The sequence below is a fragment of the Sceloporus undulatus genome, chromosome 2 (assembly GCF_019175285.1).
Source record: "Sceloporus undulatus isolate JIND9_A2432 ecotype Alabama chromosome 2, SceUnd_v1.1, whole genome shotgun sequence".
Classification (NCBI taxonomy): Eukaryota; Metazoa; Chordata; class Lepidosauria; order Squamata; family Phrynosomatidae; genus Sceloporus; species Sceloporus undulatus.
In genome coordinates, this window is record NC_056523.1 from 113689817 (window position 1) to 113706200 (window position 16384).

At 43.8% G+C, this 16384-nt stretch overlaps 1 protein-coding gene across 1 annotated transcript in view; it reads right to left on the minus strand.

Annotated features, from left to right (window-relative positions):
• Positions 1-4393: 4393 nt before the first annotated feature.
• LOC121920389 (interleukin-12 subunit beta-like) overlaps positions 4394-16384 on the minus strand; it is a 24987-nt gene continuing 12996 nt past the window's right edge. The window contains exons 7-8 of the mRNA XM_042447523.1: positions 9892-10029; positions 4394-4514 (exon numbers count right to left, since the gene is read on the minus strand). Coding sequence (XP_042303457.1) covers positions 4394-4514; positions 9892-10029 — 259 coding nt within the window. The remainder of the gene's footprint in view (positions 4515-9891; positions 10030-16384) is intronic.

Below are 16384 nucleotides of genomic sequence, written 5' to 3' on the forward strand. Positions count from 1 at the left end.
CCCTCCACGCCAGGAAGAACCGGGAGTCCCGGCTCACTTCGGCTTTTGCCCTGGGAAAGGTCGGGAGGGCGTCCCCGCTCTCATTGCTCCCTCCGGCCGCTCCGCCTGCGTCTTCTTCACGGGCCAGCGCTTCAAGTGTGGTCTCTGTCCCGGCCGGGACACGGTCTCCGACCACCTCCGATGTGACCCATGGTCCCCCGAGACCCATGTCACCGACGAACCCTCCAAGCGCCCCCAGAAAACCTCGGGGACTGAGGGTTCGAGCCCAGGGAGAGATCCGGGAGGGGAGCCGTCCCCGGGGGCTCGCGCTCGGAGAGCGTCAGGAGGCAGAGGTCCGGACCGCCTCGCTACCGTCCTCCAAGGCGTCGTCGAAGCATCCCGACACGCTCCCAGGTTGCCCGGACGAGGAGTCTTCCTCGGCTAAGGTGGCACCATCGGAGAGGATAGCCAGCCAAGACCCACTCCAAGGGACCCACTGTCCTGCATGACTTGCCGGACAATCCCTTCTTCCCGCCTGAAGACCTGGCGGTGACTCCGACGTCTTCCAAAAGAGGCGTTATACCGAGATGACCGAGGCAGCTCCACCAAAAAGTCCAGTCCAAGTCTAAGACCAAGGACATCCGGGTCGGAGCATCCAGCCAAGTCAGCGGAGCATGCGTCGCGCAAGCAACGCTCCCCCTCTAAGGAGACCTCGGAGGGGACCTCCTCGTGCCCTGAGGCGCCAACCACGGTACATGCGACCACGGTGCCGCCCACACCGCTCTCCGCCGACTCAAGATCTGGCCGCCGTCAGGAACCACTTTCTCCTCAGAGGGAGCCTTCTCTACTCTCTGTCCACTCGTATGAGGAGGAGGCTGCCCCGTTTTCTGACACCGATGAGCCGTGGGGGCTGGACCACGGACATGTTCTTGACACCGAACTCAAAGATCTACTGTCGGTCCCCAAGGAGAAGGCCTTCAGGGAATTCACCAGGCTTAACTTGCGACCTGCGATTTCCCAAGGAGACAAACCATCATCCTCCCAGGCTGTGGCCTGTCCTCGGTGTGCTCGTCGCCCGCCTTCCGAGCCACCGGCTCCACAAATTCCGGCTCGCACCCCATCCCGAGTCAGGGGTGACGGACATTCCCCTGACATCTGACTCCGACTCGGATCAGGATCCCCTGCCTCCATCGCGGGAACCTTCGGACGGAGAGGACGACCCATCCGACCGCCCTCGCCGCAGGAGATGCATCACCCGGGCTCCTCATACACCTACCGATGATGTTCGCTCCTTCAGCGAGCACATCATTAAGATGTGCCGGACTCTTGACATCGAGCTTTCCCCGCCTGAAGAGGAGGGCCACAAACGGTAGAACGCCGAGTCCGGTCGTGTTGTTCACCACACCATGCATCCCGATGCTGCCTTCATTGCAGTCCATCGTGCAGAGGTCATGGGATGCTCCAACTTCGCTCGCCGCTCCTCCAAGAAGGTCGAAACGCTGTATCGGATCGCTCACCGGCCTGTCCGTGGTTGACCGACCATCCCAAGCCGAACTCGGCCATTGTTGAAGGGGCACCAGCAACCTTTGTGCCAAAACAAGCGACTTCCCCGGCCGACCGAGAGGCTACTAAAAAGATCGATGGCCTGGCGAGCGAAGAAGGCCTACTCCTCGGCCGCCCTCATCGTGAAGGCTATAAATTACAATGCCTGTATGGGGGGCATCATCCAGGCCTTGATGGAGGGATTTCGCCCATCGTCCCTGAGTTCCTGGTGATGTCCAACGTCGCTTGGTGGAGATCCGTGATGAGGCCCACTCGATAGGGTTGGATCATCACCGCCTCCAGGAACGTCGCCGACTGCCGGCGAGCATGGCAGCATCTCTAGCGCTGCGTCGGCATGCCTGGTTGGGAGGATCTGACCTCAACGCCAACGTTAAATCGGCCATTGGGACATGCCATTGGACAGTCCAGCCTTTTCCACGCCAACACTGACGAGCGTCTGAACCGCAGTTCAGAATGAAGGCTGCGGCTAAGAGCACGGATGTCTTCCACCCCCATCTCGCCCTCAGAAGGAGGCACCCTCCTTGGCCGCCGCAAGGTCAGTCCCAGGGCTCCTTTTCTCAAGATCGACAGCCTCAGCAAACAGGCTCACGAGGCGCCGTTATCCCTCGCACGTCTTCCTCCTCCTCTGGCCGTCGCCATTTCCCGCCCTCGGTACCGCAGTCCCGCCGGCAGGACACCGACCAGGGGAAGAGAGAGACCTGAAGGGGCGCAGCGCACTTCGTTTCCCCTTCGCCCTTTTCTTTTTGGACATTCTGAGGCCCTTTGTTAAACCTGGGCTTCGATAACAGGACTCGTGGGTTCTTAACATCGTCCACAGGGGATATACCCTCGAGTTCCAAGAGCTCCCTCCAACCGGACGTTTATGTCCACTCCCCCCTCCGACACAAGAGAGAAGAATTAGTGAGAAGAGAAGGAAAAAATAGGATATGTATGCTGTAAACCGCTTTGATCATAGGAAAAGCGGTATACAAATAAAACATATTATTATTATTATTAACAGTGGTAGGGACTGAGGTTTACTTTCTCATGAAACTGAGTAGAACACAGCCTCCATTTTTGGACTCATGTCTGGTTTTATAATGGCTAGTGACTTACTTTCTTTTAACATGAAAGCTGGGATTCCGAACCTGATAATGAACCCAACGGCCACCAGGTGGCATAGCCAGAGTCGGGATATAACTTGGCCAACCGGACGAAATGGCAACCCTAGCCTGAGGGGAGAAGAGAATCTGATTTAAGATCAGAAAGACCAGGCTTTCAGAAAGGTACCCACTCATCCCCACCTCACTGATATTTACTTTTTTCTACATAATTTATTTTTTATGTATGTGCATTTAAAAATAATATTTTCATGCAAACACTTTTGGGAGTTTAAAATAATTATTTGACAACTCACTGGTAGCCACAGCCAACCAGGAATTGACAGAAAAGTTGACAGAGAAGGGTCAGCACAGTCTTCCCTCACCCACTTAAGAAGAAGACACTCATTTTACTAGGCCAATGAAACTCTGCCCATGGGAAATGGGACACATCTTCCATGACCAGAACAGAACCTACAGTTATCAGCACCTCAGTAGACTAATAAATGATTTTGAAGCTAGTAACTTCTGTAAGCTTCTTTATGTGGCTAATATAATAAATAAATTGCTTCACATTCTGCTTTTCTTACTTCTTCACTTCTGGATTTTATTTACAAAAAACAAACAAACAAAAACCAAGAAATCCATAGTTTAAATGAAGAAATGAAAAACTGCTTTACAATCCTCCATAAAGAGGGATTGTTTTTGTATGTCTTCACCATGGATATGGAAGTTTTGACTTCTTTTTTCCAACATTTTGGTTGGGGCAGCTCTTAGTCTATGCAAGAAAGGACTGGAACATATCATGATATGCATGTCAGGTCAGGGTTTTAAACTAGTGAATGCACTGCTAGGATCCAATGACCTGAATGAGGTTTGCTTCTTAGTTGACATGCATAGCATTGCATTTACTAGAGATGCAACAGAGTCTTTTTCTTTCTAGGTATACAAATAGACCTGCTCTTGAGCATGTCTCCTTCTACATATTCTTCAGCATCAATTTTTCACTTGTTTCCCTCAGCTCTAATTTTCCCTCATGCATTTAAGCCCCAGACATGTCATTTTTCACCTGGGTATTTGCTCACTAAGAAAAGTCAGCATCATCTTCAAGACTGCGTCCAGGGCAAAGCCAGTAGGGTATATTTGATAAATTTTAGCTTAGTTTCCATTTGTTAGACAAAAGATGTAATTGTAGTTTCCACCTGATGCTCAGCTATTCCATTTAGCAAAATCTATTGTGCTGAATTTACTGGAGGGGGGATTAATTTGTATTGCTGTTCATTTTAATGGGGGCATGAAGTTAACAGCAGGGAAAACAGTATTTCAAACAGTGGCTATATTCTTCAAACAACTGCTATGTTTCATTAATCACTACTGATCCACTTTTATTTTCATTACTGATATGCAGAAGTGAACACAATTACTTTAAAATATATATGTAAAAATGTATTAATGCCAAATACATGAACTGACCTTTACTGAAACACCAGCACCTGAAAAATAATTTGAGAAACCATTAAACACTTCCAATAGTTGGGCATGTTCAACATGTCTTCCATTTTTATTGCATTTCTCACTTTTCAATCAGAAGCCAATGTTGGAATTTCAAAGACAGATTCAAAGAGTGAGTTCAAAGACTAATTGCCAGGAATTGAAAACATCTTTACAGAAAGCAAACTCTTTGGGATCAGTCTTTTCTGTTCACTTCCTAACATGTAAAAAGAAATTTTCTAGCTGATGAAATGTTACGCTAATAATTCTGAATTGATAATTTAGATTGCAAACTCCCTGTGACAGGAGGAATCTGTTTTCTTCACCATGTTGCTTAAGAAAGTGCCATATTGATGCCGTGCTACCACAGCTGTGCTACTGGTACTGCTACTCTTTTTACTCCTAGATTTTTTAAAAAAAGAAACAACAACAAACACTAACAATATTGTCACAATATTAGAGCCATATATTGTTGACAAAGATGTTGTAATAATTAACCCCATGTTAAAGCAATCTGTTTGCTGCAGTGGGTAGAAGTATTACATTTTATGTGGCCAGGGTAGGGTAGGGCCATCAATTCAGTGGCTTTTCCACTTTAACTATTGCAGGCTTGAATCCAGAATCTTTCTCCCATGGACTGAAGTGCCCTTTCTAGCCAGCAGAGCATTTCCTCAAGTGGAATGGGGTAGAAGCACATCTTCATTGTTTCTACCGTCCTTCTGAGTCTCACACTTCCTCTCCTGGAGGAAAGAAGTGGCACTGGGGGCTGTAGTGGGAAGGGGATTTTCTAAGACTAATTTCTTCCCATTTTTGCCTGTTGGATCATTCTGCCCTTATTTCTGCTCAGGAAATCTGCTTGCCAAGTGCAAAAGAATCTGGAGTCAGCTCAAAGAGTTTTTAATAACTGTGTTTGTTCCTTGGGGCAAATGACCGTCGCACCTTATGTGTGGAGTTAATGATGTGGAGCCAGACTGAGTCATAGGAGTTTATCACAAGGGGGGGGGGGATTGGTAGTTTCAATGGTGATTAACCCATCAAAATCATACAATCAAGATTAAAACATGATTAAAACACAATTAAAACATGATTAACATTTCCACATACAAGAGCCGTTATCCAGGAATAACCAGGCAGTAACCAGGCAATAAACAGCAAAACCAAAACAAATCAAAATTCACTGGAAAATCCTGTGAATGGTTTGTTGCTGTTTATTGCCTGGTTATTCATGGATAATGACACTTTAATCGCTTTTCATTGCGATGTCATGTGAAAACCACTAGCACAATTGCACGTTTATCACAGGATATTCCCAGGATAATTGCACTTTGAATGTGACATTGTGTGAAAATGTTAATTGCGAATGTGTGATTTTGATGGGTTAATCACCATTTATACTTCCAATTGTCCCTGTGTGATAAACACTACAGTTATAGTAAGCCTCCTACTTACTTCAGTAGGTCAACCTGAAGTATGACCAAGTCAGGATCCAGTATGAAGAATGTTACCTCAGCACCCTCATTTTCCTAATCACAGATAAATTCATCAGACAGACGGTGGTATATTAGTCACATACATACTGTATGTGTCCCAAAGTGGAAAAATCTTATATATTGCCAAAGACTTATTATCTTATGGTTTCCTTTCAATGAGATGGGGCGGGGGGAGGAACGTATAAAGTGTTCCTTACCTATGGAGATTTAGAGATCATACCACAATGCTTACCTAAAAAGAAGCAGCAGTTTGCTAGGAAAAGAATCAGAAATAGTCCTGTTACCTTCATGGTTAATGAAGGCACACCTTTATTCCTTCCAGATCTAGCCAATGGTTTCTTCTGCCCAAGAGTTTACTCAAAGCATTCATGGACATACTTATAGCACTCCATATCTATGGTAGCAATCAATTCTTTGCTTTAAAGCACAATATCATTTATCTGAATTATCTCTAACAATGGACATTTGTACGCAATTTCTCTCTAGTCAGACGTAAGGTGAATGCCTCTCAAAGACTACAGTTTAACAATGAGATTACTATCTTTTTTAAGATTAATTTTATTTTTTAACACGAACAATCTAATTTAGAATCAAAATAATATACAATCAAAGATAAAGAAACTGGAGTGAGGAAAAAAAGAAAACAAACAAACAAAAAAGAAATAATAAAGGAAAGGAAGAGAGCGAGCGAGAGAGAGAAAATGTGAGAAAAAAGACATGGAACTATACACAATAACCACAAATCCTGACTTTAATTAAAAGAAAAATAAAAAAGAGAAAAAAGTATTATTCTACTATTAAAGTGTAACTAAATAATCCTACTAAAATTACTAATAACCATAGCCACACTGTATTTAATATCATTGCCTTAAAACAGCAACAATAATAATGTGGGATTCAAGAATTCCGCCTGTTACTTCTCTCTGTAAAAAGTAGGCTGAAGAATGGAAGATTGTATGAATCAAGCCCATCTAATAGGGAGTTATGTGTGAAGGTATCATTACACATCACTTTAGGCGTTTGTGTATCTCTCTCTCACTCTGGCTTTTCTTCGTGAATGAAGATTCAGGAAGGACTCATCCCGTGCTTTCTACAAGCACGTTGATGACTAAAATGGCCAATCCGAGATAAACAAATCCGGTTGCAGAAAGCACAGCAGAATGTCTCCTTGGGTGATGTTTCCAAGTTGTGGTTCTTTCTGCATTGTCATTTCTCTTCGAGACTCGTACGATGTGAGCATTCAAAAAAGGCTGCAGCATCGCAGATAGTGAGTCTCCATGCCTCCCAATGCGAGACCAGGGCAGACCATTGTTGGTGATCAATTTGGCCAAGCCTGAGATATAAGGGAGTCCTTATATCTCTTCTTTGGGGCACCCCTCTTACGCTGACCCGTGGCGAGTTCACCGTAGAATACTATTTTTGGGAGGCAATAGTCCTCCATCCTAGAAACGTGTCCTGCCCAGTGCAGCTGCATCCTCAATAGCATGGCCTCAATGCTGGTGATCCCTGCTTGCTCAAGGACAGCAACATTTGTCACATAGTCAGTCCAGTGTATATTTAGAAATGTGCGTGAACAGCACTGATGAAAGCGTTCGAGGAGTCATAGGTGTTGGTGATAGGTGACCCATGTTTCAGACCCATGAAGGAGAATAGACAGTACAATGGCTCTATACACACTGATTTTTTTTTTTGCTTCGCCTCAAGTGTTTGTTACTCCAGACTCTTTTGTGAAGCCTTCCGAATTCACTATATGCTTTTGCTAGTCTGTGATGGATCTCTTTATCAATCTTGGCATCTGAGGAGATGATACTTCCCAGGTAGGTGAACTGCTGGATGGACTTAAGCACAGATGTGCCTACAGTGATGTGGGGATAGTAATGTTCTTCCTGTGGTGCAGGCTGGTAGAGAACTTCCCTTTTCTTCAGGCTGACTTCCAGCCCAAAGAGTTCTGCAGCTGTAGCAAAACAAGATGTTAGGCGCTGCAGAGCTGCTTCCGTATGGACAACAAGGGTAGCATCGTCAGCAAAAAGCAGCTCACGGACTAGATAGTTTAGAGTCTTGGCGTGAGCCCTCAGATGGCTTAAATTAAACAAGCTACCATCAGTACCGTAGCGTATATAAATGCCGTCTTCTTCGAGATCTGCCGTAGCCCTTTGGAGCATCATGCTGAAAAAGACTGTAAATAGAGTTGGAGCAAGAACACAACCTTGTTTTACTCAGTTAATTATTAGAAAGGGCTCTGAAAGAACTTCGAGGTGATGCCCTAAACTAGAACAAATGGATGAATGGACAAAAAGTTTAGGGGGGATAAACATAGAACACTCAACAATTTTATTAAGACAATGTGTTGCACTCAAATGCTACAAAGGTATTTTTTTTTTAAAAAAAGATTTGCAAAGTGAAGAGTATATAATATACTGAATACAAAAAGGCTTGTTCTGGCCTGTGAGCCACGCCCTAACACACACAAGGCTAAAATAACCAGTCAGTATTGGGCTGGGAAACTGCAAATCCCATGAGAAGGTATTAAGCACACGAAATACCAGTGCACAATAAAGACCAAATTAAGAGGGATAACACAGTGTGCCCATTACAGTTAAAAGATACAAAACATAGACCAAACGCGTTTCGACTGAAGCGTCTTCCTCAGTGGACATGTAAAACTAATATAACAGCCTTGTAAGGTGTCTCATATGGTATATGGGGACATCCCGTCGCTGTAGGTAAGTTGTTGGTCCTCATAGACCATATATCATGCCTAGGACTAGGATGTCCCACATATAGTTGGTGTCTTAACCGCTGAGCCACTGCATCGCAAATGGTAAAAAAGCCAACAAAACTGTAGGGTGGGATAAAGAGAATATTAGGCTGGTGTATGGAAATGATACCAGTTCTATCTGTAGACATCTTCCTGCTAATAACTGTGGTTACTAGAATAAAGTGTAACTGTTTGGAACACAGAAGACTGGTTCACTGAACTGCTGTGGGAAACAGCAGTTCTTGACAGGTACTCTAATTAGGAATGATAATCCTTAATGGCTGCACCTTCTGCTAAAATCCTCTACCAAGAATCTATTTTTTCTCACATTTTCATCACTAGAAATTTATGATGAGATGTGCTTTTAGAAATTATATTTCTTTAGTACCTACTAATATGTTGACTAGTAGTATCATCACTACTACTAATGCTGAGTTTCACATGCCTACTAATGTACATAATGTGTACTTTGCATCAAGGGCCTCCCACATTGGTGTGTACAAGGAATCCCACTCTAACATACATCAAATCATCAGATACATGCAATGTGAACATTTTCTCTCCCACCTGCCAGTAAATTCTCTTCAAATATTCCCTCCTCCCATCTCCCTTGAGAGATGAAAAGAATGTAAAATTGTGATGACCTTCAGATTAACACAGTTTACAATGTCACAATATGGACTACAAATATGCCAACATTTTCTTGGCCACGAGTTCTTTGGAGGATGCAGTGGCTTGTGTTAGAAGTGGTGTTTTGTAACCCATATTTGAAGGGGTCCTCCAGTACACCATACTATGAGAAAAGATGGACTGTGGTGTAAAAAAAAAGTACAGGGCATACCCCAGGAGTTGCTGAATTAATGTTAGTGTGAACTGTTTTGGAATCCAGCCATATATTTTCCCATTTAGTTTTATTGATTATACGTTAAGCACAGATTTCTAGAAACATTGCAATTCATCTTATTTTTTTCAAGAAAACCCATTAATATTTCACTTACACTCTTGCTAAGCAAAGTATGCATTTATAATTGTATGTCACAACATAAATACCATAGACTGGATTGAATTCTTTTGTGTAGCCTCTCATGAGTTGCATAAACATGCTGCATTCATCTTGCAGTTGTAATTAGTGTTTAAGTTGAAAGATGAAACAACTAAATGAAGAATAAGCATTGTGTAAAATCTTTCCATGGTTACATGGCACATGTAGAACTTCGTCATAAGATGTTCAAAGGTATACTGTTAGTTTCATGCATTTACTTATGAAAAAGTCAGGCAGAATGAAACAGAGGAAGGCAATAAGATGCTAAGAATGAGAAAAGGATATTTTTGTTCCATTTTCTGTATTTGTAAGAAACTAGCTTACATGCAAGGGTGAGGAAAAAGCACATGATTTGAGCCAAGATTTTGTTTTGTTTTGTTTCACTTAGATATATATGAAAAATGCCCACTTCAAAATGACTGAACAATAACCCTGGCACATTTAAATAAAAGTGGGTTCTGTGTCATGCTAGCTCCACTAACTATGCACCTTCTAACTGGCTGATCTTTGAGGAAGAGCGTACCTTGATCTGACAAAGTATAACACCAACCTTTAGCTGATTTGGGTCGCCCACTGTCATCTCCTCCATCTTGTTCACTGACATCAGAGATCATGGAGATTATCACACTGAGGGTAAGGACAAGAGCAAAGCAGATTGTTCCCATCTAGTGATTGGAGAAACCCATGTTTTTCTTCTCGTTCATTGAGAACATGAGGAGAATTTCTTTAAAAAATATTTGTTCCACAAAACCCCCTTTCAAAAGGTGATTTCTTCTCTCCCTTCCAGCAGCTAGCGAAATATTTTTCACAGATTTCTCGAATGACAATAAAAGACAAGTCAAATAATTACGCTAATTACTTTGCATTTCAAACTCAATTGCCATGTCAAAAGGAAGTTTGGCAGATGTTTAAAGAACATGCTTTAAAAAAGCTGAAGGCACACACACAAAAGGGGGAAAAAAGCCCAGTCTCAACAAATAAACTGTGAAGCCCAACAAGAAATCCTAGAATTGAGGGGACTCTCAAGGACCATCCAGTCCAACCCCCCTCTGCTATGAAGGAATACATGGGATCCAACTCTGCACCTCTCCCATGGTGATGCCAAGGTCATGCAATAATAATAATAATAATAATAATAATAATAAAATAATAAGAATAAAATTGGCAAGGAGAGTGCAGAATATCCATGAGTGAGAGAGTGTGACTTACCCATGTCACCCTGTGGATTACATGGCTGAGCTGGGATCAGGATCTAGCCTCCCAGTTCACCCTAGAAATCACTGGCTGACCTTGGGCAAGTCACTTGCTCCTCAGCTTCAACTCCAACTCTGCACCCTCCCAGGGATGCCAAGTTATGTAATAATAATAATAATAATAATAATAATTTATGCCCAGCTCTTCAGCCAAAAGGCTATCAGAGCAGCTTACAAACTGTTAGACATTTCCCTGCCCTCAGGCTTCCAATCTAAAGAGACTAGAGACAAAAGGAGAAGGGAATGGCTGACCTTAGGCAAGTCACTTGCTCTCAGCTTCAACTCCAACTCTGCACCTCTCCCATGGTGATGCTAAGCTCATGCAATAATAATAATAATAATAATAATTGGCAAGGAGAGAGCAGAATATCCATGAATGAGAGAGTGTGACTTACTCAGTGTCACCCTGTGGATTTACATGGCTGAGCTGGGATCAGGATTCTAGCCTCCCAGTTCACCATAGAAATTCACTGGCTGACTTTGGGGAAGTCACTTGCTCTCAGCTTCAACTCCAACTCCTAGGTATTCCTTCATGGTAGAAGGGGGGGTTGGATGACCTCTTGGAATCCCTTCGAATGCTAGGTTTTATCCATCATGGCAGAATTCCTGCCATTGCACCCCACCCTGCCCCTTCTTCTCTTTTGTGAGGGTCACACTCTCTCAGCCTCAGAGGCAGGGCATGACCAGCACTTTTCTCCCATGTTGAGCTAAGGTCATGCAATAATAATAATAATAATAATAATAAAATTGGCAAGGAGAGTGCACATTTCTCAGCCTCAGAGGCAGGGCATGACAACATCTCTCCAGCCTCTCAAGGTGATGCTAAGGCAAACCTACGTTTTATTTTTGCATTTATATAGATATGGCAAGGAGAGTTAAAATATCCTGAATAGAGTGTATGATGCATCCAAAAAGAGCATGGCATAAAGGGCAGAATGTCTTATCTACCACCAACACATAAAATGCCTTCCCTTTTGTTCTCTTTTGTTTTTCAAAGTAAAGCTGTGAGTGAGAAAAGATGGGGGGGGGGGAAATCACCCTAACAAAGGAAATAGCCTCTGGTAAAACCCAGGATGGATGGTAGCATTTCTTACGCAAAATACAGTCCGTCCTCGCCTTACGTGGGGGATCTGTTCCGGATTCCTCCACGTAAGGCGAATTCTGCCTATGCTCGAGCCCCATTGGAAACAATGGGGCTCGTGCGCAGTGGCGCGGCGGTGCATGCACATGCGGGGCGCAATGGGACGCGCCGCCCCTTCTACCCCGCGCGTGCCCCGCGGCTTGAGCGCGTATGCTCAAGGCCGCGTATGGTGCGCCCGCGTATGGCGCGGGCGCACTGTACCCAAATCCTGTAGGTTGAATTTGTCAGCTGAAAGTTTCTTCTCTTCTCTTCATTTGGAAATGATTAAAAATCAAAATTCTTACTCATGATCGAGAAGTGATCAGAATTTCTTCTCTATAAAATGCTTTCGAAATTTTCAAATTAGACATATTTCTACTAATTTTCGATTTTTGGAGAATATTCTTTACATCCCTACTCCCATCCTTATTCCATCCCGTTCGCATGATCGGGGCAAAGTATCATACACCCCGTGCTTTTCTCATTCTTCTCCCATCAGTGAAGTGTAATGGACACCTGTCATTTGGTATTAACAGGAGTTTCCATTAATACCAAATGACAAGTCCATTACAGTTCACCAATGGGAAAAGAATGAGAAAAGTGCAGGGCGTGTGATAATCTTTGCCCTGGCTGTGCAAATGGGACAGGATAAGCATGGGAGCAATCCACTTTGTCCTTCCCCTCTGTGTGATAATCTCCTAAACCGGAGGCTTGGATGGATCTACAAGAGTTCATCAACTCCCAGAGTGGCCTCTCAGAGCTACTAAAACCTGTTAGGAAGATACTTTGCTGGTACCATCCATTTCCAGCCATTGTCCTTTCTGTTCTGTTACTCTATATAGAAAGCAGGCATGTACATAAATGCAGAACATGAGAGCTAGAAATAGCAGAAATATCTTCAGAACAACTGGGGGCAGAGCTCAGTGAATAATCTGTTTCAGGGGCCAAAATTATAGCAACTTGAATGATAGCACATGATATGAGGCAGGTAAATGAAAGCTGGTCACATTGTCAAAACATATTCATATGGAATGTTGAGGAACACCTTCCTTCAAAACTCCTTTCCCCCTTTCCTGCTATTAATTTCTTTTCTTTACAAACTGGATTGTCTGGATCATCCAGTTTCTTCCACATTTTTCCAGTTCACAATCATTATAGAGGATGGCAGTTTATTACATCATTGAGTTAAGGTTCAATTATGAGTGTGCTCCTAAGAGATTATTATCTAGCCTTGCTAGATATACACACATTCTAATTAATGGTAGCATTTATCTCTTTCATAATGGCTGATGGAGTGCACACTTGTCTTTCCAAGCAGGCTTGTGAACCTGGGAACTTGTTAGCCAGGCAGATGTGGAACAGTACTTCCTACATAAAAACCTAAAGAAGGTTTTCATCTTTTGGTTTGACCATTTCAGCTATTTCTAGACTTTTATTTGGTCACTCATTGGCTATGGTTGTCAGAGCCAGATGTAGGTGGTTTTAACAACAGCCAAAATACAGAGCAAGATATTTTATAAATGAAAAATATTAGTGGTGACAGATATAAGGTCAAAATCCTGAATGCAACTGTCCAGAGACTTGTGTGTAAGGACAAAGAGAGGTACTGTAACAATCAATGCAGAGAAATAGAAGAGAACAACAAAAAAGATAGAATAAGAGATGTCTTGCTCAAGATCTGTGAAATCAAAGGGAAATATAAACCAAGAACAGGAATGCTTTTGGATCATGGAATATACCAAAGAATTTCAGAAGTAAATCGTCATGTACTTCACAGATTATAACAAAGGTTTTGACTGTGTATCTTAAGCCTTCGTTCTCCAGGTGTTTTGGACTTCAACTCCTAGAATCTCTAGCTAGATTGTCCAATAATCAGGAATTCTGGAAGCTGAAGTCCAAAATACGTGGAGGACCAAAGTTTGGAAACCATTGGTGTAAATAATGAAAAACTATGGATTACTCTAAAAGAAATGAGTGGGGCATACTTATCAAATTTGCAGATGACACCAAATTAGGAGGAGTAGCTAACACCCCAGAGGACAGGATCAAAATTCAAAATGACCTGAATAAACTAGAAAGCTGGGCGGCCAAAGCTAACAAAATTATACTCAACACAGAAAAATGTAAAGTACTGCACTTAGGGCAAAAAAAATGAAATGCATAGATATAGGATGGGGACACCTGGCTTAAGGAGACTACATGTGAAAAGGATCTAGGAGTCCAAGTAAACCACTAGTTGAACATGAGTCAACAATGTGATGCAGCACTAAAAAAGGCCAATGCAATTTCAGTCTGCATCAATAGAAGTACAGTGTCTAGATCAAGGAAAGTAATAGTGCCACTCTATTCTGCTTTGGTCAGGCTCACCTGGAATACTGTATCCAATTCTGGACACTACAATTCAAAAAGGATGTTGAGAAACTGGAGCGTGTCTAAAGGAGGGCTATTCAAATGGTGAAAGGTCTGGAAACCATGTCCTATGAGGAACGAGTTAGGGAGCTGGGGATGTTTAGCCTAGAGAAGAGAAGGTTAAGAGGTGATATGATAGCCCTGTTTAAATATTTGAAAGGATGTCATATTGAGGAGGGAGCAAGCTTGTTTTGTGCTGCTCCAGAGAACAGGACCCAGAACAATGGATGCAAGCTCCAGGAAAAGAGATTCCACCTCAACATTAGGAGGAACTTCCTGACAGTAAGGGCTGTTTGACAGTGGAACACACTCCCTCGGAGTGTAGTGGAGTCTCCCTCCTTGGAGGCCTTTAAGCAGAGGCTGGATGGCCATCTGTCGGGGATGCTTTGATTGAGAGTTCCTGCATGGCAGGGGGGTTGGATGGATGGCCCTTGTGGTCTCTTCCAACTCTATGATTCTATGATTCTAAATGAGTGTGCCACAACATTTTATTGTCCTGATGCATAACCTAGGGGTCATCCACATAGGCTAAAAGGCCTGGCTTCTCTCTGGCCTTGTGTTGTCTAGATTAGGCCAAAAGTCCTGTGGCAGGATCAGGCCCAATCCTGCTTGTCCAGACATGTCCAGAGGATCCAGTTTGACCCCAGGGTAGAGCCTTTGCCTCGAAGTAATTAACTTCTGGTTTTGCACAGAGTTTTAAAGAAATTCCACAGCAAAACCTGTTTGTTCAGATAGCCTCCTCCCATATTCCTTACCTTGCCAGCTGTTGATCCAGCTGAGAAGCTGCCCAGCCATTGCATCTGATATGGAAACGGGGAACCTGGCAACATGGCTGCAACCAGGCACCCTGTTTCCACATCAAACATGGCAACTGGGAGGCTTCTCAGTTGGACTGAGCAAGGTAAGTAGCTGTGTGCTGGTCCTGGTCCCCAGGTCATCATGGGGATGGGTGTGTGAACACTTGCCTGTCCCATGGCGACCCAAGGACCAAACCAGGTGGGCACCTGGGCCAGGAAAGCACGGACTTAGATTAACTGGCCCATCAGCTCAGACTCCTATACTCAGGACGTCACTGTTAGGACAGAATATGGAGAAATAGAATGGCTTTCAATTGGCAAGGGGGTCAGACAAGGTTGTGTTTTGCCACCTTCTTTAACCTAGCTGCAGAACATATCATGAAAAAAGATGGATTAAGCTCAAAAATGAAATGTGTAAAAACTGGAGGAAGGAACACCAATAATTTAAGATTTGTCAGTAATATCATTTGACTTGCATTAGCTCATATGCTTTGCTCCTATGGTCATCCCAATCTGAATCAGCCCCTTTCTCCTGAATTAGGCATATGTAATGGAAGGAAGAAAGGATCTCAGCAGGGACAAAGTTTTAATCCTCCTTCTCCAAACAGTGCCATCACTAGGGGGTGCAAACCACACCAGGTGACACCCTAAGGCAGGGGTAGGCAACCTTTTTGAGCTGGGGGCCGGGTTGCTGTCCCTCAGACAACTCGGGGGGCCGAAGCCGGGGGGTAGAGCTTCCACTCTCCGGGGGCGGGGCTGCATGCTAGGGCGGAGCTTCCACCATCCGAGGGTGGAGCCGCACACCGGGGGCGGAGCTTCTTCCAAAGCCCCGCGGGGAGGAGTAGGCGTGTGCCCGCCCTCTCCTTCTAGGTACCTTTCTGGCCAAACACCCCCAACCTGCATTCCAAAACACACACAACAGCACATTTGTGCATTTCACATGGCTTTACTTAACGTGGCCTCTTGCATATTTCAGAGGCTTATTTCATAACCAAACCCCTTGGGTTTAACACTTAGCATGGTTTAACATGGCTATGCATATTGAACATGTCAAGGTGGTTTCACCGTTCTTGCACCAAGTGTACTTCTCAGAAGTGTGTACTTGGTCAAGGGATTTTGTTTTTTCTTCACTGTGCATGAGTTTGTAAAAATCACAGCAATTTACATTGGCCGTGCCTCAGAGGCTTGCTGATATCAATATCACCATTAAAGAACCAAAAACACACAGAAAAGGCACTTTGGAAAGTCACACTCTCTTGGCTTCAGAAACAATGCGTGCATGCCTCTGAAGCTGACTCATATCATCATCATCATCATCATCATCATCATCATCATCATCATCATCATCATCATCATCACCACCACACACTATCACTGTCAAAACAAGGGAGACTTGTTAGCAC